Source organism: Centroberyx affinis, unplaced genomic scaffold (assembly GCF_046629955.1).
Source record: "Centroberyx affinis isolate AG114_WGS23_722 - 3 ecotype Tasmania unplaced genomic scaffold, CSIRO-AGI_Caff_v1 ptg001088l_1, whole genome shotgun sequence".
Lineage (NCBI taxonomy): Eukaryota > Metazoa > Chordata > Actinopteri > Beryciformes > Berycidae > Centroberyx > Centroberyx affinis.
This window is the reverse complement of record NW_027279633.1, coordinates 9698-34480: the sequence shown is the minus strand read 5'-3', so window position 1 is coordinate 34480 and position 24783 is coordinate 9698. Positions and strand designations below refer to the sequence as shown.

The following is a 24783-nucleotide window of genomic DNA, read 5'->3' as shown; positions in this document are numbered from 1 at the left end:
GTTCCTCAGCTTGTAAAAAAATGAGTCAATATTATAACAACTGTAAATTGAAAATTAAATGTGTTGGTTTATTGTTTGTTTTTCCACCTCTTGCATTCATTGAGTAAAGCAAAGTTTACTAGGAAAAGTGTGAAAAGTATGTTTAGCAGTTTCCTTATTGTGGTAAGCATTCTCATTACTTAATCATGGCTCCCTCTTTTTGTGTTTGTGTTTTGCCATCTGTCATCTTGAGAAGCAAATGAACCAGCTGCCATGGAGTGTGATCTTGCCCAATCAGAAATGTGGTCCTTTTCAAAGCGCATCTGTGTGAAACCTTAAAAATGCTGATGAAAAAAAAGTGTCTCAAAGTTGTTAATAACATTTTGGCTGGAGAATGTTTTCACCTAGATGCCCCCGATTAGCATAAATGCATAAACTATGCCTTATTACTGAAAACGGAGCCCTGGTGCAGGGAGTGTGAAAATTCCTCCTGACATTTAATAATGTTCTTAAAAAAAATGTAAAAAAGGAAAATATGATCTAACAGGTTGTTTTCTAATAACATAAAATGGTATAGTCAGTCACACGTCTCTCTAGAGCAGATGATTGATTCTGAAAACACTTTTGAGAAACACCGGCCAACACTTGTGCTGGCCCATGCTCAGTGGGAGGGGGAGGGGAGGGGCCTCCCTCTGATCCTTGTCTCCAACCCCCAGCGACAGCACAGCTGGGTACGAAGGATCAGCCTAATTTTCAGGTCCCTCTAATGATCACCATGAAGAGCAACCACTAATCCCTTAACTGAGAAAAATGACCTCCTTTAGCTATGCGATGGAGATCCAGACTGTGTGAGCGGCCAGTTAGGACCCGGGCGAGCACCAGTGGAGATTACTGAGCGGAACCAGGACACCAGGCTGGCCCTGGACCCCCCTGCTAATGAGGGGGGTTGAGCTGTCCAAAAATGATTAGCATGATGGAGCCTGTCCTTGATTAAATAATGCTAGGGAAAGACACAAAGTCTGTGTGCTACAACATTGTTTTTGTATTTCTTGCTCAAATTGGGCAAAGAAGTGGGCATATGTCAAGAAACTTTTTCTACTTGTGAAACTAATCTTAAATGTTGATACTGAAGGTTTTTGGAAACAGCTGGGTAGTATCCTGGTAGGATGAGCTTGATGTTGTTTATTTTATTTATGTAATAACAACAGTAAAATATTCTTCTCCCATTTCGTCCAGTTAGAATTGTCAATTATTGAATACCACAGTATTCCAACATATGGAAAATGAAGCTAGTATATTGTTTAAATTGTATTAAAACATTTGAGATTGAAGTCTGAAAAAAAATATTCAAGTTGCAACACCGACTTACTCCCACGGAGTCACTGTAAATATAAAAATTGTACACAAAACCTTAGCATACATATACAAGCATCTTAGGAAAAGACACAGAAATGCACAGTGCTCGGATGCATCAATGGAAGTCTGGCTTCTCCGGGAAGGTGCAGCCGACCCGTCTGATGATGACGTTGGCCGCATAGTGTCCGGCCCGGATGCACTCCTCCAACGCTCTCTCCTGGACCAGCTCGGACAGGAACCCTGGGTAGACAGAGGTGCAGGGGTCGACCAATAACCGTTCATTACCTCAGAAATAGTTAGGGGGAAAAGTCACCGTTCACACAAGCCTGGTACTAATGACATTTGAAATAAGGCACAACCCCGTTTCATCCTCAACAGGATTCAAATGATGACTACTTTATGTGGTGCTATGATCAGTTCATACAGGGTAAAAACAGCAGGGTAAATATCATGCTCATATAATCTAAAGCCATTACGATGTCACATAGGTGGCCTGTATCAAAGGTTAATTGGGAATGGACATAGAAATCAAGCTGTGTAGAGACTAATTTGTGCAAGTTTGGATCACACTGTACCTCCCACGAAGGCATCTCCTGCTCCATTAGTGTCCACAATATCATTCTGGTCGATGTCCAAAACAGGGAACATGGTCACCTTCTCACCTACAGTAGGGACAGAGACAGAGGGGAACACTGCTAATTAAAGGAGAACACCAATGGACACTTGTGTTCAAATTTCTGGCTTATTATCTCCTTAACTGGATGTTGCTATTACATTATTCACTGGGCATTACACTCGCCATGGCTTTGTTATCGTTTGTGACTCATTTGACCAAGCATCACCTGCTTGGTCAAATGAGTCCATTGGTCACATGAGCTAAAATCCAAGAAGCACAGGCTGCGTTTATGTCTGATACATAACCTGTGTAAAATATAAGATTATGCCAATAATCAATTCCAACACATACTACATTGTTACTGCTGAGTGCATTGATTCAAACACTAATTAGGAACTGAAAGCCAGTCAAAGTGGGAACTCAAAGTTAAAGTTTTGCCTGAACAGAACATGGAAGCTATTTCTACACTGCTTAGTTTGCTTTGTATGCCCAGATTGACAAAGTTGAATATCTGCCAACAGTTTTAGAAAGTATGGGAACCTATAAGCCACAAAAGGTCTGTATCTCACAGCATGCTGCGTGCATTGAACAAATGTCTATGTGAATTTGAAATTACAGAGACGAGTGGAAAACGCAATTCTACCTATATCTTTTTTCAATGCCCAGGTCAATTAGATGTTGAATTTGTCATGTAAACATTAACTGAGACTTTTGTAAATAAAATACTCTGATATGCTGCAATGGCTTAGAATAAATAGTAGATGAGTTGAAAGCAAATCCTCGACATCTCTGAAGTTTTCGGCGAGCGCTACGATGAATAACTAACAACGCAAGAACAGTTACGCTGTTTCAATTCAAAATGGAATCCATTAAATGAGGGTCTCTTTATTATCTTCAGTGGATTATATTGCTTCAATTATCAGTAGCATATGCACTTCAAAGAAACTTCCAGTTAAAAGGAGAGAAAAAAAAGAAACAAAAAATCTACCAGATGACAAAGTCTTGAGGTGTAGAATGACATTAAATCAGCAACTTATGTCAGAACAATCTAAACCACACACACAAGCTTCAAACAATCCAAGGTTTCTGGTGCCGACATGAACCTTCAAAAAGGTGCAGGAGACAAAAGACTGACATGTGGATGAAAGGAACACGAGGAGGCTGACAGACCTCTTATTGAGAAAAAGAGGTTGGGAGTTTAAGCAGACATGAGGAGAAAAAACTACAAAAGTAGTTTAATGAGGCCCCCTGCTAATCTAACTATGCCTCACAGAATATTTGAGCTGCAGACAAGACACTCCGCCTTATCAATTTGAATACACTCCTGTCCTTGTATTACAGGGCAATAGGCGCACAACCTGCAGCCTGGCATATGCTCAACACCTGATATCATTCATGTGAATTACTGTAAGACACCGATTGGGAAAGAAACACCATCAAATAATCCTGAACTACAACACCTTGCACAGAAGAATGTGACTTGATTAAAGGTCAGGTGCTTGATAAAGGTATTTCAGATAACGAGTGAGACGTTGTTTTCATAATGACATAACAAGCACACATATGGTTTGATTGAAAGAGCATTTCCCCTTTTCAGGAAAGCAGCTGATTGTCACTTTGATAATAAATTACAATAGACCAAGATCCTTTTAGGATCAGCTAATTAGTAGCATAACGACTTTGCTTAATTAATGTCGCAGATGAAGCTTGAGAATCCTCCTCCCTCTTGAAATGATTAACCGCACATCTTACATGAAAAATGTGCTAATAATAAATTATAGTTTGTCAATTACGCCACAGTTAAGAAATTGAAATCATTAATTGTGATTCTGCTTATGCGACACGCTACTCAAAACAGAGACCAGGTGCTATGTGGACTGTGAGAGAAAAATCTGAAGCTGGTGCAGTTGTTCAGCGTGGATTCTGCTGTTCGGCAGACCCAGGAACATCAAATAAAATTCACTGGGTAAATATGTTTACACAGGTTAAAACAAATGGTTATTCTCTCCAGTGTGGGTGGTGCAGTCTCACTCATAAGAAAGACTTACCAGGTAACCTCACATCAAGTAGATATTCGCCAGTGTGATAAAACGACTTCACTGACTGGCACCATTTCACTACCGTAATAAATTATATGTAATTACAGGGTTATTACTGAGCAATTTTGCTATGTTATCCTTATTAAAATCCTCTAAATACTTTTTAAAACAGGTGGAGAAGTGTAAGAGCTTGTAACACTCAAGATGTGTCTATATATATAGATATATAGATACATAGATATTCAAATATGTTTATGAGTTGACACATGTAAACGCCATGTCCCGTTTACAATAACCGGAATAAGCCCATATCCCAAATAAGAAAACCAAAACATGCTAGCTGGGATACACCGATATCAACCGGCATATTCTGGCATGTAAACACCATATCTTGTTTATTGTTGAGTTTGGTAAACAGTGCATGTGCCGTTTCCACGGAGACACACGCATCACAATAACGCGTCACTAATGAACACAGTGAGGAAACTGCAGAACGTTAGACTATCTCCATGTACACAGGTACATGAAGAAACTGGTTACTGTAAACACCATATCCTGACTAAGACCTTAGCCTAGGACCAGGCTCATAGTCTAAACGCACTCAATGTGGCCTGTATCATGTAGTTGACGGCATTTACAGTAAGCCGAACCGCCATCGCTGGAAACATGGCACGAGACATCGCAGCATACCCCGTTCCTCTCCCTTCAATCATCGTTGCCAATACTTGCACTTTGCCGCTCGGGAAAGTTCACATAACCTCTTTGAGGCAAATTATTAAATTTGACTGACATGTTAGCTCAGGTTACGGTCCGCCAATTCCCCCGGCCGTCTGTAACAAAGAGCTCATTGGCAAAGGTCTGTCATGGAAATGGCAATAAAAAACTCTCCTGCCAAAAACTCTGTGTCTCTGTTGTTACTGGCTTGTAGCATGTCTGAAAACATCGCTTTGCTGAACTCATTTCACATTTCACTGTAATGAGAGCGCCACCATTATTTGCAGTCAATAAAACTCTGCCGTACGTTTTCTAGGGCAAAGATTTTGGTCTGACAAAATAAGTGAACCAGCAGATAGCTTGTGAAAGTGAGGGAGTATAGTATGTGTGTAGTTTGAGTTAACCTGTAACATACTGAGAAACTGTAAGGCTCTGAGAATTCAAATACTTCCTTCCAATAAGCTGTAATTGTGTGCTTTTGTTAATTCACTCCTCATAATTCCCTCATTACAACCCTTGAATGGTGGTGATTAAACTCAAGAAATTCTTTCAACAAGCGACTCTCTTTGAAATGAGTATCAATTAAGCCCTTTATTATTGGCTATTCTTTTTAACAATGCCAATTCACACCACAGCAACGACAGAGAAAATGCTCTCCTGTTAAAAAAAAAAAAAAAAAAAGCTGATGCAAATAAGGCAAGGTCAACTTTATTGGAAAATGAGCACATTAAGCATCGTTTTGACTGTGAAATTATTACATGCTTCACTTGATTCTCTTCCAAGAGACACCGATGTTGTTTCGACAGATAGCAGGTAGAGCAAATGGTTGGCAGGTCATTAAAATCAACCGTGGCAATGTAACATTTTATTATCGACACAAATTCAACAATTAAAACATCATAATAAATCGTGGCCTGCCAAGTCGCTGGGAATTATAAATGACTACTTCGCTCGAAGGCACGCACTCAAGTATACTGCGGAGTTTAAACACAATATCTCCATGTGAGAAACTTGCCCAAGAATACTTCTTCTGGAACGCTTCCTTTTGCGCTTTAGCCAAACTCTGCCTCTGAGAGGAAAACAACATTACCACTTTCTTGGCAAACACGACAGGTTAGGAGCGAGTTGACATTCAATCTGTTTCCTCATCATAACCAGCATCTTTATTCACAATTGAGTTAGAAAAAAAATACATATGCCTGTAATTACTGTAACCACAGGCAAAAGATCATCGCAAACCAACATCCTTCAGCGAAACATGAAAGAAAACACTCCGATGTGAGATGCCAAGCAAAAGAGAGGAAGTGACTCTCGGTGCGTAAGCTGTTAATTGATTCTGTCTATTTTGGAATTTGGAACACAAACACAGACTCTTTTTTTTCCCACAGACAATCTTAAGATTTTCTCAATTAAATCTTAAAATAATGCTGCAAAGTTGAATCCATATCTGGTGAGAATGACTAATCACTCTTTACTTTTTGAGAGAGAAAAAAATCTATAAGATGAAGCCTTTGCCCTGTAGCCAATATTTGCAGCAACTTAACCGCCTCCGCCTCATGTGATTAACATGTATAGATCAGGTCCTGTTTCTCCGAGTTAAAATCTGCCTGCCTTGCCCCCTCGAGAGCCCTAAAAACCCGCCGAGGAGCCGACTCAGGCTTTATCAAGTCCTTATCAGCGATTAGAGTGGCAACCCCCACTGAATGATCGTTTATTAGATCTCCTCACCGTTAAGGTTCAGGGCACAATGATCTTAATTAGTGCTTTAATGGGTGTATAAGCAAAAGCCCAGTGTAGTTCAGCGGTGTCAGTGGCAGCTAAATAAAGGACCATTTCCCCTGCTCACGGCTCTTAAAAGGCACGTTTGAAGCAGCGGCGTGATGAAAGACCGGTTGAGTCGGCAAATGAACGGCAGGAAAAAAAAAAAAACAGATAACAAAAACAAATTGACATCTCTTTTTGGAGAATTATACCACAGGGGAAGGCATTCTCCCATCCTTAATCACTATAAAATGGTTTAACATGACATGCAGAGGCTGGCAAATGATCAAATCCTGACAGGAGGACAAATTGCAAACAAAATGAGAGATCAAGTTTATTAGAGCGCCGCCTCTGGGAAATGAAAATCTTTAATTCTCTTTTTACATTGACATTTATTTGGCTGGCGTGAATAGCAATGTTCGCACACACACCGATTCCTCTGCACCTACTACTGTAACGGCTTCATCCCAATGATAGCACATTCAATGACATTTATCATGTTTGCCTTTGTAGATGACATCTGAAACACATTGTCTTTCATCCTGCCTGCATTCATCATGTATTTTATATAAAGTTCACAGAGGCGCGCAGCTCTGTCTCCATGCAGGAGCAATGAGAGACGCAGGCAGGAATTATCCATCACCGTGAAACACCTCCAAGACAATGGATGGCTTCATTTTCTTTTTAAAGCGCCGGGCTTCAGGAGTTCCGCTAAAAGACTTCTTTCAAATCCGCATGAAAGGGAACTTAACTTCCAATAACACTGCGCTTCCGTAATGAAAAATCCAGTTTGTTTGTTCGCTGAAAAAATGCTATTCATCATGGAGAATATACCTTTTGTGGCATTATCTAGTCATGCTGATAATTCTATTGCATAATATTTCCTGAGGTGAGAACATATACTGTATATATATATATATATATATATCTTTTAAAAGCTTTGTGTTTGGAAATGTTTTTCCGTTCTTGCCAACAGTATGGAGCTGAAGACATTCAATCCAACACATTTGAAGACTAGTGTTGGATCAATGCTGGTGTCCAGGAGTGCTAACAGTACTGCTGTAGTTGTGCTTCTCTGCAGTCCCCAGTGATGAGTGATATGTTGGAGTCTTTACCTGAGGCCATCTTTCCCTGTGCACGTCTCACTAGTCTGAACTGCAAGGGCAATGAGGAGAGACACCCCGTGGCTCCAAACAAAGGCAAAGGCTCCCAGCAGTAATCGGAAACTATCATCTCTCCCCACATAGCTTACCCCTGCAACCCCTGCACAGTTGCGATGACACCGCCTTTTAAAGTCCACTAACAAATATGCCCTGTATCAAAGAAATTGGATTGATTTGAGGACCACGTTGTCAACCTCTCCCCAAGGTCACGCTGCCAGCGTTTGGGAGAAAAAAGGGCAGGATGTAAGAGTTGATGCATTAAAAATTGCTGAGGACCGGTCTGGAATCTGTCCAAGACAAAGTTAGAAGTACTTCACAAATCAATGCCTGCTCTCTGCATCCTCCACACGTCTTTTATGCTCTGAAATGACTGAATGTAGTGCAAGCATTCTGGTTTTTTTTTTTTTAAACATCTGGTGTCAATATTGGAGGTTAACTTCAAAGAAATTACTGATACCATTCAGCTCTCTTCAGTCGGCGATCTATCATCTATTTAAGGCGGCGTTCTGCAATTTTGAGATATGAGGTTTAAGTGAAGGGTAAAGATGTCCAAAAGGGGCCGAAGTTGGGATGGCTTCGAGTTGTGCTTAAGTGCAACAATGCAGAGATAAGCAAAAAAAATAATGTTTTGCCTACCAACAGTTGCAACAGTGTCGTCCTTGCCCTGGGTGAAGACCACCACTCGCTGTCTCTTCTTGTTCTCCTTGGGCAGGTTCTGGGCCTTCTTCGCAATCTCTGCAATGTCATCCGTCTGCGAAGATACAGGACCAGTGGATTGAAGTAACAGAGTTTAACATCGTCCAAATGAATACAGTAATGAGAAGCAATTTCTGGGGAGTTAATCAAAGATCACAAGTGTGACTGAGACGGGTCAGCTTTTTCCAATATTGGCAGAGGGATCAAGTGATAATGAAAATAGATGGGCTATGAAACCATTTCAAAAGAGATCAATAGCGGTGGCTCAATGGTACTTCGATGCAGTTATAGAAGAATTAAAGAGGGCTGAAAAATATTAGAATGCCATATTCCCTAAGTGAGATGAAAATAACCTCGTGAAGATATGCTGTTGTCAGATAAAGCTACTTTTGTGAGCTGAAGGGATAGGTGGTGCATGTACTGTATCATTCTCTTCCTGAAACAGGCCATCTCTCCTCAGCATCTGCACAGAATGGATATTCGCCTGGAGACGACAGAACTCTCCGGAGTGCTTGCCTTTGATCATGAGAGGGATAAAAAAAACCCACACCTGTCAGTGCTACTTTATTATTAACTCATCATGATGTACTATGAGCAGGTGGAATGTCTTTATCACCATCTCGCAGTGGGGTGGACTCTACATTTCCGTAATACAGCACACTGAGAGCTAGCATTAAGGGTCGTGGACGCTTTCTAGCATCAGTATCATAGCTAACACTCGAGAACCTTCGGGGCAAGCAAATACTGCGGTGATGGGAGTAATCAGAGAGATAGGCTCCAACCCAATACCACCAGCTACACTGGCTCACTCAGGCCAATGAGGTTTAACACCTCTAAATGCTTCCCAAACGTCCTTTAATCAGCCCTAAGAGGTCCGGGGAGACCTTGGGCAGAGGAAAAATGGGTGTAACACTCTAAGTAAGTGCTAATGGTGAGGTTAATACAGAGGCTGTTAGCAGGCAATGGCAAAAAAAGCAATTTGTCACTGTGACTGGATGTAACCACAAGCACTCCTCCAGACACCGAATGCAAAACCACACAAGACTTTTGGCACATTGTCACCCTTTGGTTTTATGTTCGCTGACATAAAAAAGGCACTGTACTCAGGTTTAGGACCTAAAAGGTTCTAGGGCCAGAGGTGGAAGGGTAAGCATCATGGTTGTTGAGCAGGGGAAGCAATACACACACACTCTCACTCACACACACACACACACACACAACTCCCTTTGCCTGGCAGAAATAGACCACTTACCTGACAACTTCCTATGGCAAAACAATACAGAAAAATAATAACGTTCAATGTGAGTGCAAAACAAATGAATTGACAAATTATATGGTCAATTTGGTTTACTGCTGACAAATAACAATAAATATGATTGTGAGGCAATTGATCAGACATAAATCAACAAACCATGAAATATGAAAGCTTTATAAGGGTGTTAAATTCTGTTTCTGTATTGAAGCCAATGAGGAATTGATCCTCTCCAATGCAGGCTGGTTGTGAAACACTGCCAGGGAAAGATTCAATTACTGCTGCTGTGCAGATATTTCTTTGAGCATTTAAAGGAAAGAGATCACAATCAGGCTACTAAGTGTGTTCGGATCTACTGATTGCTGTTTTGGAGAGGACAAGCTTTTTATCTTGCATTTCAGCTGAAGAACTGCTTCTGACATTTTCGTTAGTTTTCCATAATGTGACAATACACAGCTTACTGAAACATTAGAGTGTGTTATACAACATTTGTGGGTCACATATTGACAACTGGAGAGGAATTATAATAATATCCAATTATATCCCTTAAACTTGGCCATACTGACCATTAAACTTCACTGTTGTCGAATATAAATCAACATTACTTCCCTTACAAGTCACAAATAGCATTGTGAGAAACACTTGTATACACTGAGTTTTTGACTACTAGTGCTTATTTTTTCTAGTGTAAATGTGACTAAGCAACTGTAGCAAAATACATTTTGTGCTAATTTTACTGGTGCATCATCAGCAGCATATCAGCATCTGTGACGGTCTCATTTCAGCCAATAACACTGGTGTACCAATGTATCTGTTGGGCCCTAATTCAACGTGAACCTGTATGGGGACCTGCTCGTACACACCAAGCAAAATTGTCATCAAAAAGTGACAAGAAAAAAAATGACAAATTTGTGGAGAAAACCTCTTTGAACTGCAACCATCTAGAAATAAGTACATACTAGCGATGTTATCTGAGAAATCACATTCATCCAATGCAATTTCGCAGAGTGTTCTGACCCAAGTTGACATAGAAAATGTCAAAGAATTGTTACTACTAGGAGAGTCTACGCTTTGCCCTTTATATATATTTTTTGTGATGTGAGCCCCCCCCCCCCCCCCCCCCCTCCTCTGCCACCCACCCCCCCCTCTTCCCCTGCCTTCATCCCTTCTCCTCTCTTAAACCTGTCACTGCCATCAGGATTGCATTTCTATTCCAGTCACGTTGATCACACCGTTAGTGATTCTGGATGACAATTATTCACACAGAGCAGAGCCATATTCAAGGCAGCTCTACCTTTGAAAGGGAGAAGGCACTTAAAATACCTAAGCCCATTTCAAAACTCGCACGCAGGCTATTTGTGTTTTTGATTTCATATTTAAAAAGCGGCGGAGTGTCGCTGCGAATATGCAAAATAAAAGCAAAAAATAGCGACTGAGTGAACATTCATTTTACACTTAAGAGGCAGCCCCACTTAAAAAACACATACTGTACATTCTATGGAGTAACAAGCGCTGTAATTTTCATTTACATAATCTAAAACCACAGGTGGCTGTAATTTGGTTATTAAAAGACTACTGTGTGGTTCAATTTGGTGTAGTGCTATAGCAGGCAAGGGAAGACATATCATCCCTGGGTGCAATGAAGCTAATGAGGAGGCTTTTTAACCAGGCAACCTGACGAGCCCCAAGCCTGCAGAGGAAGGCTTGAAACCATGCCCAACTTCTCAGCTTCCCAAGAGGCTTTTCAAAATTCAATAAATAACATCTGTAGGCGATGTTGGGTGCAGACCTAGCAGAGTGCGTCATAACAGAGAGCTGGCTGAACAAAGAAACCATGACGACTGCCAGGTTTCCATAGCAACTGCTGCAAGGCCTGGAGAGTATAATAGCACATCAATCACTGTCCAAAAAGAACTTCATTATCAGCAAAAATAAACCTTTAGGATCTGTTTAGTGTGCAATTACTGGTCAACTCACCTCAAAGCCTTGCTCTTTGGCAAAAGTGGCCGCTTCCTGAAATAAAACACATATGAGCAGTTAATTATAGAGGCACAAACAGAGCAGGATGTCACACTCTAGACATAAAGTAAAGACATCTCACTTCCTTCAGCTACTCACATGTGTGGCAGTGTCACTTGAGAATGAGTAACTTGAGGTGGTATTGCTATGCCAACTCCTGATTTACTAGGCATGCAGCCCACCCATTTAATCTATTGCCCCACTTCATCTCATCTTACAACAGCAGCATGAGATAACAACACCATTTCAGCCTGCAGCCACGAAACTACCACTGAAACCATAAATATGTGTTGATATGGGGGAATCCCCAACACTGAAATTCAATGCCGGTCACATAAAATACGGCACCTGCTATATGTGGTTTTAGTCTACTAATAAGTAGTTCTCTTGCTTCCTTGTATTCCACAGCAGGAGCTGTTGCATGTCAATTCAATATGCTGCCGCAAACCGTGAGAGACAACTTCATGCACTAAATTCACTTTTGACCCCAGACAGAGCAATAAGTCGATGCTATGATGCTAAATGATCCAATTATATGAAAAGGGGGGCTGGTGTTTGCGTGACCTTGGGGAGAGGTTGACAACCTGGTCCTCAAACAGAAGGGGAGGAGATGACATGGAACAATAAGGTTACTGGTCCCAGGAGAAAAGCCTCATGGCTCTCTGCCTTGGATCAACATTACAGCGCCAGCAATATGTCAATTCATCACCCCCCAACCACACACACACACACACAGGCAGGCAGAGGGGCTAGTCAATTAGGTGCGGTACTCAAGCCTTTTATAATGAGTAAAGGTGAGCTGTCTTTTTTTCCCCTCTGCCTCTTCAATCTATTGAGGGTTTAGGTCTCACATTTGTTTTCATTTATTTACAACCACATATTGACTTTTCTCCTCAGGAACATTCCATCACAGACAAGTACGAGGCATCTCACAGGGGCATGAGCAGCTTGAAAAATGTCTTGTCAAAACAGAGATATTTCATCTCAAAGTCTTTAGAAAGCCTTTAAAACGACACATGAATGAAGGCTGAATAACAGTGTTGCTGGGCGGCACACGTCTCTCTCCCTCTCTCTCTCTCTCTAGTTAGCAACTGTAACATTTGTGAGAAAAGCCTTTCAAGAGGGAGTGGGTGTTAGTAGAAAAGATAATTGAAGCAATTTCTATGAGCCACCTGTGTGCAGTGTAATCCCTTTTAGGAATTTATTAATTTCTATGGGCTGTTATGGATGCCTACATCAAAAATACTTGGTACTATAAGCTTAGCGGAAGCTAATATATTGGTATGATAAATATGTTGGTAAATATGCAATTATTTCAACTGCACAGACGAGCTAATAAAACTGAACTAATGGGCAATAAAAGTCACTATTCCTTAAGGGCTCAGAGTGTTTAATAGATAACATATTTTAGGCTGTGCATGTTGTACATTTGATGTGTGGTGTTTTGGTATGTTGTGGTAGACAGTCTTCAAATGATGGTCCATGTGCCTCTACAGCTGTCACTACAATGACAAGTGCTTCGAGTGACATCTGGGCGAAATCCTCCCGTCCTCAAAAAAGCATCTCATTTGTTCGGAGATTGCAGCGATTGCGTGCTCTCCTTTGATGATCCGCTCTAAGTCTTATTCCTAAGTAGAGACGACTGTTGCAGATTTCGGGGGGGGGGGGGGGGGACGACGAGTTCTCCTCGTTCTCTTCCTTGGGCGAACGAGGTAAAAGATAACACGCCGGGCTGAGAGCGTGAGCCCTCTGCAGCCATAGTTAGTATAAAGCTATCAGAATGTGTGAGATGTTGCTGCTGTCAGAGGCTCATACAGTCAAAGGGATATTTTTAGAGAGCTTAAGCTAATAATCCAAAGCCCAGTCAGGGGGGCGGGAGCCTACAATTTCTTGCCAAGCAAAATGAAAGAGGAAATACACACTTCATGCAAAGGGCATTTTTCAAAGCTTCACACTTTCTATTTTTTTTTTTTTTTCCTTGACACCATAAGTGACAGGAGCCAACAAGCATGGCTTAGAGCTGCTCTGAGCAGGCATAGTATGGGTGTATCCTCCATGAAGTTATCCACGCTGTATGGATTTTCTTTTCTTTTCTCCACTGAACATAAATTGCTGAAACCGCAGATACACTGCACTTACATTCAAACTATTACCTTATCGCAAATATATCTCACAACTCACATTTCCTCTCAATTCCCTTTGGCCTGAACAGGGTTAAAAGTGTTTGTTTGCTCTTGAAGCGGCATGGCAGATAAGGAGACCCACAAGAAAAGAAATGAATACAATTAGAGAAGTTATTGGCCCTCGAGCTAAAATAACACCGTTAACAAACCGCAACAAGCCTTTGTTTTTTTTTTCCCTCTTCTGTGTAACAAGTTGTTGAGCATATGTCACAGAAGGAGAGCGAGAAAAAAAAAAATCCTATTTCAGAGTTTCCCGAAGAATCTAAATCAAAGAGTAAACCTCAGTGCTAAGGTTAATAAAAGTTGATAAGCTGAAAAGCGTAACTCCCCCAGGCCATTCAGAAAATAGGCATTTGCTTGACCGTGTTAGCCCAAGCTGATGCTGAGGCAGAAATTGAATTGTGTTTGACATTGGGTGGGGGGGGGAGATGGGATACTGAGGAGGGTAAGCCTGACAAGTTATTTACCACAAGACCTGTGTTTTCTTCTTCCTTTCTGGGCATTTCAATAAGAGCTTGTTTCGAGTTTTAAGCCATGGAAACAATTTTGAAGAAGAACTGATTTCCACTGTTATAGACTTCTTTTGAAACACAATATGACAAGGTTGTGAAATATTTCTTTTCGACTGGCTCTCTGATCAAACTGTGCAAACCGGAGGAAAACAAATTATCGGGCCCGGGACAGATCGGTCGGAAAAGACAAATCACTTACGATCCCTTTAAGCTGAACTGAACGTGATCAGGTCGTGACATCGCAAATAATTCAGCCGTTTATCACTATTTACACATGTAAGACCGCGGCATGTGACAGATTCACCGAAGACGTCGGCGAGGCGAGTCAGACGGCTTTCATAAATGCCCAGTAAAAAAAACAACATCTGGCATTCAATTCAAGCGCTTCCACCCAGATTACTACAGCATACATTACAGGGCGGGGGGGGGGGGGGGGTGGTGGTGGGAAATGAATAACTAATCAAGGCAGCGGCGTCGGCGGGGAACGCGGGTGCCCTTGAAGCGGCCTCGGGGTCAAGCGACGCGGCTCTCGCTGGACGCCGGCGTGTCGACCCCCCCCCCCCCCCCAGCACAGCACGGGGGCCCGGGGTGCTGTCGGAACGGGACGCTGCCGATGTGGGCGGCGATAAGCGCTGCGGGTGATTATTAATATGATAACGCGAGCCGATAGCGCCTCCCTACAGCCGGGGCGGAAAGGAGGGCCGGCCGCCTGCTACTGCGGAGGACAGATTAGGAGGAATAAATCACCTGTACCCCGGTCCTCCTGAAGCTCCCGGGAGAATGCAGCATTCCCGCTCAAGCGTGACATGCCACAAACACGGGGGATGAGCGCACACGCAACAAACGACACACTACAGAGAGGCAGGAGTCGCTGTTACTGCCTCTGGGAATTTACTCGACAACAGATGATGGCATTACTTTATTGTTACTGAGCCATTAAGTGGCGTGTTTCGACTCAGCCTAGTTAATTTCTTACATTCTGTGCGATCGCATAGGTTAAATCCGCAAGTCAGGTTGTTTATTGTTGACAATTTACAACTGGCATGCACAGACAGTTTAGCTTGATTCCAAACTAGAGCGTCTTCCAGCTCCCAAATGCATTCCCTCCAATTTGTCTTCTTATCAGTGTTTTTCTGATCTCTCGAAGCAAAGTTGGGAAAAAGCACTTTAGAGAAAAAACACCTGATAGTGAGATTTTTTGCTCATCTCTTTTATTTTCCCTCTGCTTTAGACCGACTTAGACCATTGTTCAGTGCGTGGTGCATTGTGAGATAGAAAATTTAAATTTGTAATACCTTGAACATCACATAAGATGGTATTATTTTTGAAATTCCATCAAATCTCTCCATTAACCCGAGGCTATGTGCATTATATAATCCATTGCTGCAAACTGCAATGTCACTTTTGCTTAGAAAAACGGTTGCCTTGTTCCTTTTAAGGAATAAAGTTGATAACTGATAAGTAGAATTTTAATCAATGCGCTCAGGAGGAATAATATGGGTCTTGTTTAAATTGATAGCTAAAGTTTCATTATACAGTACACTTATATTATGTACCAACACTGCAGGGTGTGCAAACACCTCAGCATCAGCAGCATGAAAATATGTGAATTAATGGGATGCTACAAATCATGACAGAGCTATGCAATTAGGAAATGGGATGAAATCAAGAAAATAACCCCAAAATTGAAAAACATCAATATTTTTCTTTAAATCCAGTATGATGAGATTTGCCTAAGCTTGATAGCAACCAAGTGCAGGGTTGACCTAAGCTTTCATCTGGCCAATTTCAACAGTGCCCCTGCCTGCCATTCCATTACACACCTCCAGTAACAGCCTCTGCTCCTATCTATCTCAGTCTGTCTACAAGGGCAGGAGAGAGGTCTCTTACCAAGCCCACAGAGACCGCACCAATACCTACAGCGCAGGTCCAAAGGTTAAACAATCGGAAACATGTGCAGTACATAAATATCTCCGCTGATAGCGATCTCAGCATGGGAAAGCAGGGTTTGCATAAGGGCTGCAGAACACAGGATGTAACCTCCGATAGAGCAGGAGGGAACAGGCATGCACCGGGTTCCTCCGGTGGGGCTAATGGATGCCGTGGCAGCAGTAGTAGCAGCTTTGTGCTGGGGGGAGTTAGTTATCAGCCTGATGGCCTTATCAGCACTAAGGGCCTCTATCACACATCTCACCTCTGGGCTTTAACATGGGGTCAGCACACAACGTCAGAGTACCAGAGACTGGCTATCTCTCAAGGAACGAAATGAGATGAGGGGAAAATGGCGGATGATCTCCTCTGCGCGCCAAGTAGAGCTAATGGCTTTTAACTAGAGCTAAAAGCAGAGATCATATAACTCCCATTCAAGCATTACATTTGCTTCCAGTTGAATTTAGAATTGAGATTTTACTAATTACTTTTAAAGCAATAAATAGATTAGCCCCAGCTTACATAATGAAGCTATCTCCCCATGTAAAAAATCGTAGTCTTAGATCTACACACAAAGCTCTCTTGACTGTTCTGAAGTCTAGACTAAAGTTAAAAAGTAATTGAGCGTTTGCCATCAGCGCCCCTTAATATTGGAATAACTTGCCTGAAGAAAGTAGCTAACTCTCTATCTTCTGAACTGAAAACTCATTTTTACCTCCATCGATGAAGTTTTGTTTTCGGCCCTGTTTGTCTGTCAGCAGGATATCTCAAAAACTTGCAAAGAGATTTCCATGAAATTTGGTTGAGAGTTTGGCCTTGGGCCAAGGAACAATTGATTAGATTTTGCTGGTGATCTGGCCCTGGGATTACCGGCAGTAGACAATTATTGTTTTCAGCCATAACTATGAAACAAACGGAGATAGAGACTTGGTTCCAAATCTTAAGGGTATGTTTGCAGGGTCAAGAAATCAAACTTCAAATTTAAGAGATAGGAATGATGAGTTGGGGAATTGTTCAGCATTGGTGGAGTTTGGGGTCATTGAGCGCCTCATAAACTTGCTGTTAACTGCAGCGCTAACATTATGATTTTGCAATTTTGTTGATTTGTTTGTAGTCCAAGATTCATTCCCTTTTGGTTGTTGCTTGTTATTGTGTTTGCTGTATTTCTTTTTTTGCTGCTCTTTTATTAAAGCACTTTATAACTTTGTTTCAAAAAGTGCTCTGCACTATCATTATTACTATTAGTATGACTATTATTATTAATCACAGGAACTATTAACAACCAATACATGTCTTCAGTCTCAAACCAATGCATGATGCATAGTTGTGTTTGGCTTGCTTCCATTTCACAGTGCTCAACCATGTATTTAGTAAATTGCATATCTATATTTATGTAATTACACATTCATTTTTCATGCTAGATAAATATTATCTTGCTATGAAAGTGTGCTATGAAAGGTTCTGATGAGGTTGTATCCAATTTTCTAATAGTCCATCAGTTTCTCAAAGCTTATTATCTGATCTATTTGATACATATTTGGTTGCAGGCTCTGCAAACAAAAGGTCAAGAAAACAAGCAGCTTTTTTCTGCGCTGAATTGGAGAGAACGGCGATCGGGCCCTCCTGTGTATAATAAACATATGAGCATTTGGCCTGCTCTATTTACCTCCTAATGAGAAACAAAGATCTGGTCTGGAGGGATTTGCATGCTTCAGACAATGAAAAACCCGGGGAGAAAAAAGCCCTCAAAATAATTCAAACCATTTGTGTGTGCAAGGGACATGAGAGCTTTGTCTGAATAAATTGGCCATACAAAAATTGAGATGATGTCCAATGCGTTATCTGTTGATGTGGCATGAGATGGCCACTTGCCAGATGAAAAGCAGCATGCAGGGCAGGGGCCCTTCAACAGCTAGGCTAAATCATTTCACATGCATGCACACAGCTAGCATGTGATAGGTGCTGCAGGGAGAGGAAAATAACCGCAGGGCTTTTCTAGAAGGAAATACTTGGCATGATGCAATCAAAAGGCCCACAATAATTTAGGTCATAAAAACAACCAATTCATTCAGTTCAAGTGGGAGCGATGGGCAGACTGAGCTAAGTGAGGTTTCTAAAACAAGCCCATAGGTTCCATCCTCCATGGCATGGAGCAAATTCATTCGGTATTATGGGTGGGTAGATTATGCTGATAGTGTCTGTGTCATTTGGAAATCTGCGGGGAATCATTCCATGGTGTGGGATACCATTTCTCATCCAGAATTTGCTAACCATAAGGAGGGTAGGGGAGTCCACCAAAAGGCGCTGGAAAACATGACTGTTTTCCCTGGACTGTGGGAATACAATCACGAGTAGACAAAGGGCAGTCCTCTCCGCCAACTCCGTGTGGATAAGAGGATTGGGGAGGAGGGGGGGGGGGGGGGGGAAGCAAACAGCCAGAATCCACTGAGTTCCACTGAATCAGGAGAAGGACAGGCACGAGGGCTGCGAGGGTATCGGGAAGCCCGCCGGTGTTCAAACTTCTGCGAGTCCCTCCAGCAACAAGCCGACATCCTGCACTCGCTCCTGCTGTGACAGAAATACACTGGCCTCAGCGCCAGCAGAGCGCGGGCACTATTGATCTGCTCCCAGCGCAATATCTCCTCTTACATCCATAATTATTCTCCTTCAGAGGACTCCACCGTGTGCCCCGGCTGTCCGGCTGGCTGCCTTTCTATCCGCCTCCTTGTTAAAGATGCTCTATGGTCTCACATTTCACGTCGCACTGCCAAAGACCCCCTTCTTTTAACCCCGGCATTTTCAAATATTTCATGGTTCAATCCTGGGGTTGGGGAAGGCGGCTTCGGCACGGCACAATTACAGTGGTTAGCCGGACTCCTCTGGTGGAGCCATGCTGGCTCCCAAAGTACCATGACTCGCAAACAGGCAGGCCAGGAAAAACAGAAGAATGTCGGAGAGATAATACTTCTCCTGCACTATACTCAATCTTCTCTCTGCGTGTACACATGCAGAAAGAGGCTGATTGTTTAATTGCAGTGGCTGCAGTGTCTTGTAATGACACTTCATATGATCTACTATTCAATTAAAAAACAAGGCCGCCTTTGCATTTAGCAATTCACCTCGGCTAATGCGCGCTATGACTCATCATACGAGTCACTGAGTGTACCTCACATTGAAGGTCAATGTACTCTGGCACTGACGGAATGCATGTGACTCATCACAGAAATAGTACATTCAATTAAAATTCAGTCGTGAAAGACACAAAGGAGAGCAGGAGCTAATACTTCATGTCTTTTCCTCCAATGACACATCGTGATTGTTCCGCTTGACTGGGGTTTAGAGATGGTTCTGTGTTCGTCCTCCCAGTTGGCCTGTGGGGCCTTGTGAATAAACACATGGAGGTTAATGTCTCATGTTCTTCCCTCTCTCTACAGACAGCTCTGACAGGAGGAGAGAGCGAGCGAGGGAGAGCGAGAGCCTAAAAGGAAAGCTGTTTCAGTAATACGCTAATCTGGCTCTCACATCTCTTTGTTTTAGGCAGTGAGACGGGATATTTTCCCCAAGCTACTGTTGAGAAGCACATCTCCAGTCCGCTGTGGGTGAGCTGTCAAGGGGAAATTCTTTCTCTTTTTTTTTTTTTGCGAGAACACCCCTCATACCCTCGGGGGTCTTTAGTGAACTTGCCATCACCCACACATACTGACAGCAGAGAGCACGCACTTCCACAGTCCCGCACACGTCACCGCGGCGATAAACAGCCACGGGCCTTGCCACAGAGATAAGGCTTCCTAGCAGTCCATCAAACAAACAAAGCCGGATGACGAATCCATGGAGATGTTAAGAAATGACGCCATATTGCCCATGTATCTCTGCCTGCCTTCTTTTTTTTTTTCCATGCGCACAAACACACAGACACAGAGACAGAGACACACATCTACTCACACACCCACTTCAGCCTGTCCTGGAAAAATCATTAGAGCCCCCACCACCTCACACACACTGCATGCAGATGGAGAAAAACAGGGCTGAGAGCCAAAGCGCCTGAGGGGCTTTTCATGACAATAACCTTCTGTAGAGCTGCTTGTATCCCTCCACCTAGATCACGGAAAGGTGCTGAGGGATGGATGGGAAAATAAGCAAGATAACCATACAAAATATTAGGCAAGGAACATTCACAAAGTACAGAGGAAGAAGAAATCCGTGTCATTTTGCTCTCATGGCCTGGGGAGATGGAGGGCTAAATGCTCTTTAAAAACAGCTTGAACATAGAAATGATGATGGCTCCTTTTGCCTCGGCAAAGTACATTAATACATAGCCGTATGCCATTTCCACTTTTGTTAAATGGCTCGCCTATTGAGTATTCAATTACAATGGCGGACTCTCGTTTGGAAGACGGGGCTGGGACCCACATAAATAAGCTCCCTCTGAGTGTGGAGTTGCAGAACGGATTGGACAGCAATGGAAGGCATGTGGAGCTCCTGTATGGGGGTGGTATATAATGTCAATGGCAGAGGAGAGAGGAGGTGGGAGGAAGGGGTATTGGCTGTGGGGCAAAAATCTAAGCTCCTCATCTGCGGTACCGTTTTATGAGGGAAGCACATTTTTAAACCATTTCGCTGTTACTCCTGCTGCCCAGATAAAAAAAAAAAAAAAAGGCCCAAGTACTTGAAATGATCTAAATTGAGACAGCCATGAATCCTGGCTTATGGAACATCAGTCAGGGTGATTAATTCAGTCTCAATTAATCGTTCCATTTGTCTATGATATGTCTAAAATTCCACAATACAAATCCGGCGGTAATGGTCCAATCCTTTCCCCCCCATTGTGTGGTTTATCTGCGATGCTCAAATGGCAAAAGCAAATTGTGGCTAATTTTATCGGTGAATCCACTGGCATGTGGTTTTTCCAGCAGTAATGATTCCCTCATTCAGGCCTAATTAACTGTAGCCATTAAATGGAGGGAAATGTAATGCCCTGGGTTCCATGTCAGGTAGTCAGAAGAGGACAGCACAGGAGGACTCAATTAGGCCTGTGCTGTTCCCAGGTTATCACACGACATGTTTGCCAATTAAGTGAAGTAGCGTCTGATGTCTCTGTGCCTCGCAGACTCCTCCATCCCCACCACCTCAGAGGCCCTGGCACCATAGAAACTGCGTCTCTCGCCTCTCCACCTCCCCAACAGCGGAGGAGCAGACACTAGACTATGCCCCAAAAAGGCAGTAATTACAGGACGGATGGGAGACTGTTATATAAGTACGCGGCTGCCGATAGGCCAGGCAGGCAGGCAGGCCTGCTGATGCCAGGTTTCAAACAAGTACCAGCAGGATCGAGTTACAGCAGAATTACCCAGGGCAGCCTCAGTCAGAAACACAGACACATTTCAACATCAGAAGCAGGCAAAAACAAGAAAAGAAACACAGAGGCTATTGACATTTTGGAGTCTCTGGTGTTGCCGGATTGTTTTGAAATTTCAAACGATCAAACGAGAATTGTGATCCGACTGAAATAAGATCCTAATCACGGCAATTAAAGGACTCGCTTGGAACAGTGTTTAAATTCTCAAGAAAGGGGATTTTCAATCTCACCCAAAATGATTATTAGTCATTTTCAAAACATCAGATTTTAAACCTGCGTTAACGTATTCTCTCAGTGACTCAGTAAAAGCTCAAAACAGAGGCTTCATCTGTTCTGACTCTGGGAGAGGAAGACAGAGACAGAGACAGGCAGACACATTAGCCTTCCCTCATGGCATATTCTGCAAGGCTATGGGAGTCAGTCTGTATGATCCTGACTGTCAGTGACTTGTTATGAAAGCATCACGGGCTGAGGCTGATCCATCACTGGAGGGGGGAGGGTGGAGGGGGTGGGTGGAGGGGCAGTTGGGGCGAGAGCGGGGCCGGGGGTGGGGGGTGGGGGGGCTGGTGGTGGGGGGGTGAGCGTGGACGAGGCGGCCCCGTTGCCTGTCACTCACCATGCACCGCTGCATGACCGCCAACCTCGTCTGGCTCGTGCGCAACGGGAGGTCCGGGGCTCGACTGTATGAGCAGTCGCGCCCCGTCCACTCCTCCAGGCGGGGGGGGGGAAGGCCAAAAGGAGTCAAAACAGTCTGGACAGGCATTAGTCCTGCAGACCCCCGGAAGACCTCGCCGCTTGAGGGGGGGGGGGGGGGGGGCCTTAGCGGCGACTATATGCTCAGATTTCCACCGAATCTGTTACTTCGCCGCGCTTAACGAGCTTCAATCCGGGGAGCAAGCCCTGACAGAGTCTCAGAAAGATAATCTCCTTCAACAAACGCACGTTGTAATTATCCCTAGTCATTAAACTGTAATGACTGGAGGTGTGAGCAAACTTCTTAAGCAAACAGTTACAGTGCCACCCACCCGAAAATACATAACGTTTGCAAAATGTACACCCTGCTTTAGGAGACAGAAATCGTTCCTCACGGCAATTAGGAGAGAGAGAGAGAGAGAGAGAGAGGGGTGCATATGCAAAAAGGAGGTCTTGTGGAGCTTATGGAGGGAGAGAAAAGAAAAGAGCGGATAAGCTGAAGTCAGCAACAGCAATAAATCCTCAAATGCTGAGCAGTTTCTTCCAATTCTATCCTGGTCTGTGGACCCCATCTCTAACGTAAAGAAAGGGCTCTGTTTAGTAGCTTTAGCAGCGGGGAGGCGAGTTCAGTCCAGATACACCCCCCCCCCCCACCCCTCTCCCCCTCCCCATACACACGCACACACACACCCCCACACCCCCCCCAAAGGTGCAGTTTGTCGAGGCGGTACCTCCGAGTCAGGCTCGGCCGGCCTGTTAGAGGATACTTCCCAGCAGCACCGCAGCCTGTGACCACAGCTCGACCTCCAACCGACTACTCGCTTCCACACCGGCGAGAAAAATCAATAGATTAACTGGCATGAAATGGTGACGCGATTAAGATGAATGATTACCGGGATAATTCTTATCCATCTCTTTATGGGACAGTGGCTAAGTGAAAAGTTAAATGGGTACTGGGGAGAAAGGAGAGGAGTGAGAGCGGACAGGGCATTTCATTTTCCTTTCAACAAGGTGAGAGGATAAGATCTTCAAAATGTAAGCACATACACACACAAACAAACCCAAACCTAAACCAGAACAATGTGTTTTGAACTTAGCAAACAGGGTATATCTATCCTAGAGGCCCCGTCAAACGTCCTGTTTCACTTACCGTCTCGTTGCCAAACAAGATGTCGACGTATGGCATGACCTTCATCAAAGGCTCCTTAAAGAACTGGCTGATGAAAGGTGCAGAAAGGTTCATGCAGAAGACTTTGTTGTTCTCGGAAGCGTGCTTAGCCACCTTCAGGATCGACTCCGGGGACACGGTCAGGAAAAAACCCTGGAAACAAGACAATAATATTCACTCACATCATGTTTTCAGTGTTTTGATTGCCCCTACCCGAAAAAAAACAATCCCCACAGCTCCGCTGCACAGACAGCACCGTTTGAGGCCTGACAGCAGAACATGGGCCAAAATGGACTGAACTACAGCCTCCTTTGGACTAAAAGACTTCAAACTGCTAATTTGTGGCTTTTGGATTCTGACAAGGCAATTTTAGGGTGACAAGGTGTGGTATTATTAAAATAACACAAGAGCAAAAAACAGCAGTAGCTCTCTTAAGCATTTATCTGAAATGGTTTCTTGGAACATATACAGTGCAACAAAGAAGAGGAAAAAGGCAGGAAAAATCCATCCAGGACAAAGCTTGTGGCCGGGCTCCAAGGCTTGTACTGGAGGAAGCAACATGCACGTATCCGATGATAGGGGGAACAAAAGTCTCGTCTGGACTCTCCTTACTTGGAAACAAGAGAGGCAGGTCCACTCATTGTGTGAATGAATACAAATCAGGTAAGAAAACACCTTTGTGTTTCAGGTTGAAACCTGAAGCGAGACTCTACTGCAAACCACACAAAAACACTCCTCCTTTGATACTGATCTTCTTAACCTTGTTTTTCAGCAACAAGCTTCTCTATAAAACCACTGTGTCACAATAGGGGCAGGGGAAAGCGGGGGGAAAAAAAGTTTCTGCATGGTGATACATTTAATCTTGCTGAAAAGCTTCCATTGTGGGCAACAGTGCAGTTCTCATTAAAGCACGTATGACATTTGCAGCAATGGAAGAGCGACCTTCATGAAAAAGAATAGGGTATAATACCAATGAATAGAGGGTGACGGTGTAGTCAATCAAATGTACAAGGCATTACAACTCAGTGGTGCCAAGCGGGTGAATACTTTATTACACATTTATGCTGTCTTTCACTCTCTAACTTTCTCATTACTTTACTGTACTGTATGTCACGTGTTTTTTGGGAAACGTCTTTAAGTTTAGGACTGGGTCAGTGCAAGTGGTTGCTGTGTCATGGTACCATCTGTTGTAGACTAAAGGTGTTTTGAATGGGTCTGGGAACACAAAAGGAACTCACTCTGGGCTAATGGCCCATCATTGACCCTGACATTTTTCTTTTGCAGTGTGCCAATGTGTCAGAGGAGGGGAGATTGTTTTCTGACACAAATGGTCTTTTTGTAGTTGAA

The 24783-nt window shown here is 43.2% G+C and overlaps 1 protein-coding gene across 1 annotated transcript; it reads right to left on the bottom strand.

The window, feature by feature from the left end:
- Positions 1 to 142: 142 nt before the first annotated feature.
- Positions 143 to 24163, bottom strand: LOC139647525 (adenosine kinase-like). Its single transcript, XM_071523441.1, has 6 exons — positions 24049 to 24163; positions 23419 to 23589; positions 11554 to 11589; positions 8265 to 8379; positions 1911 to 1997; positions 143 to 1575 (listed from the first exon to the last, which is right to left on the bottom strand). The coding sequence occupies exons 2-6, from the start codon at positions 23509 to 23511 to the stop codon at positions 1451 to 1453; spliced, it is 456 nt and encodes a 151-aa protein (XP_071379542.1). The 5' UTR covers positions 23512 to 23589; positions 24049 to 24163; the 3' UTR covers positions 143 to 1450.
- Between the last annotated feature and the right edge of the window lie 620 nt (positions 24164 to 24783).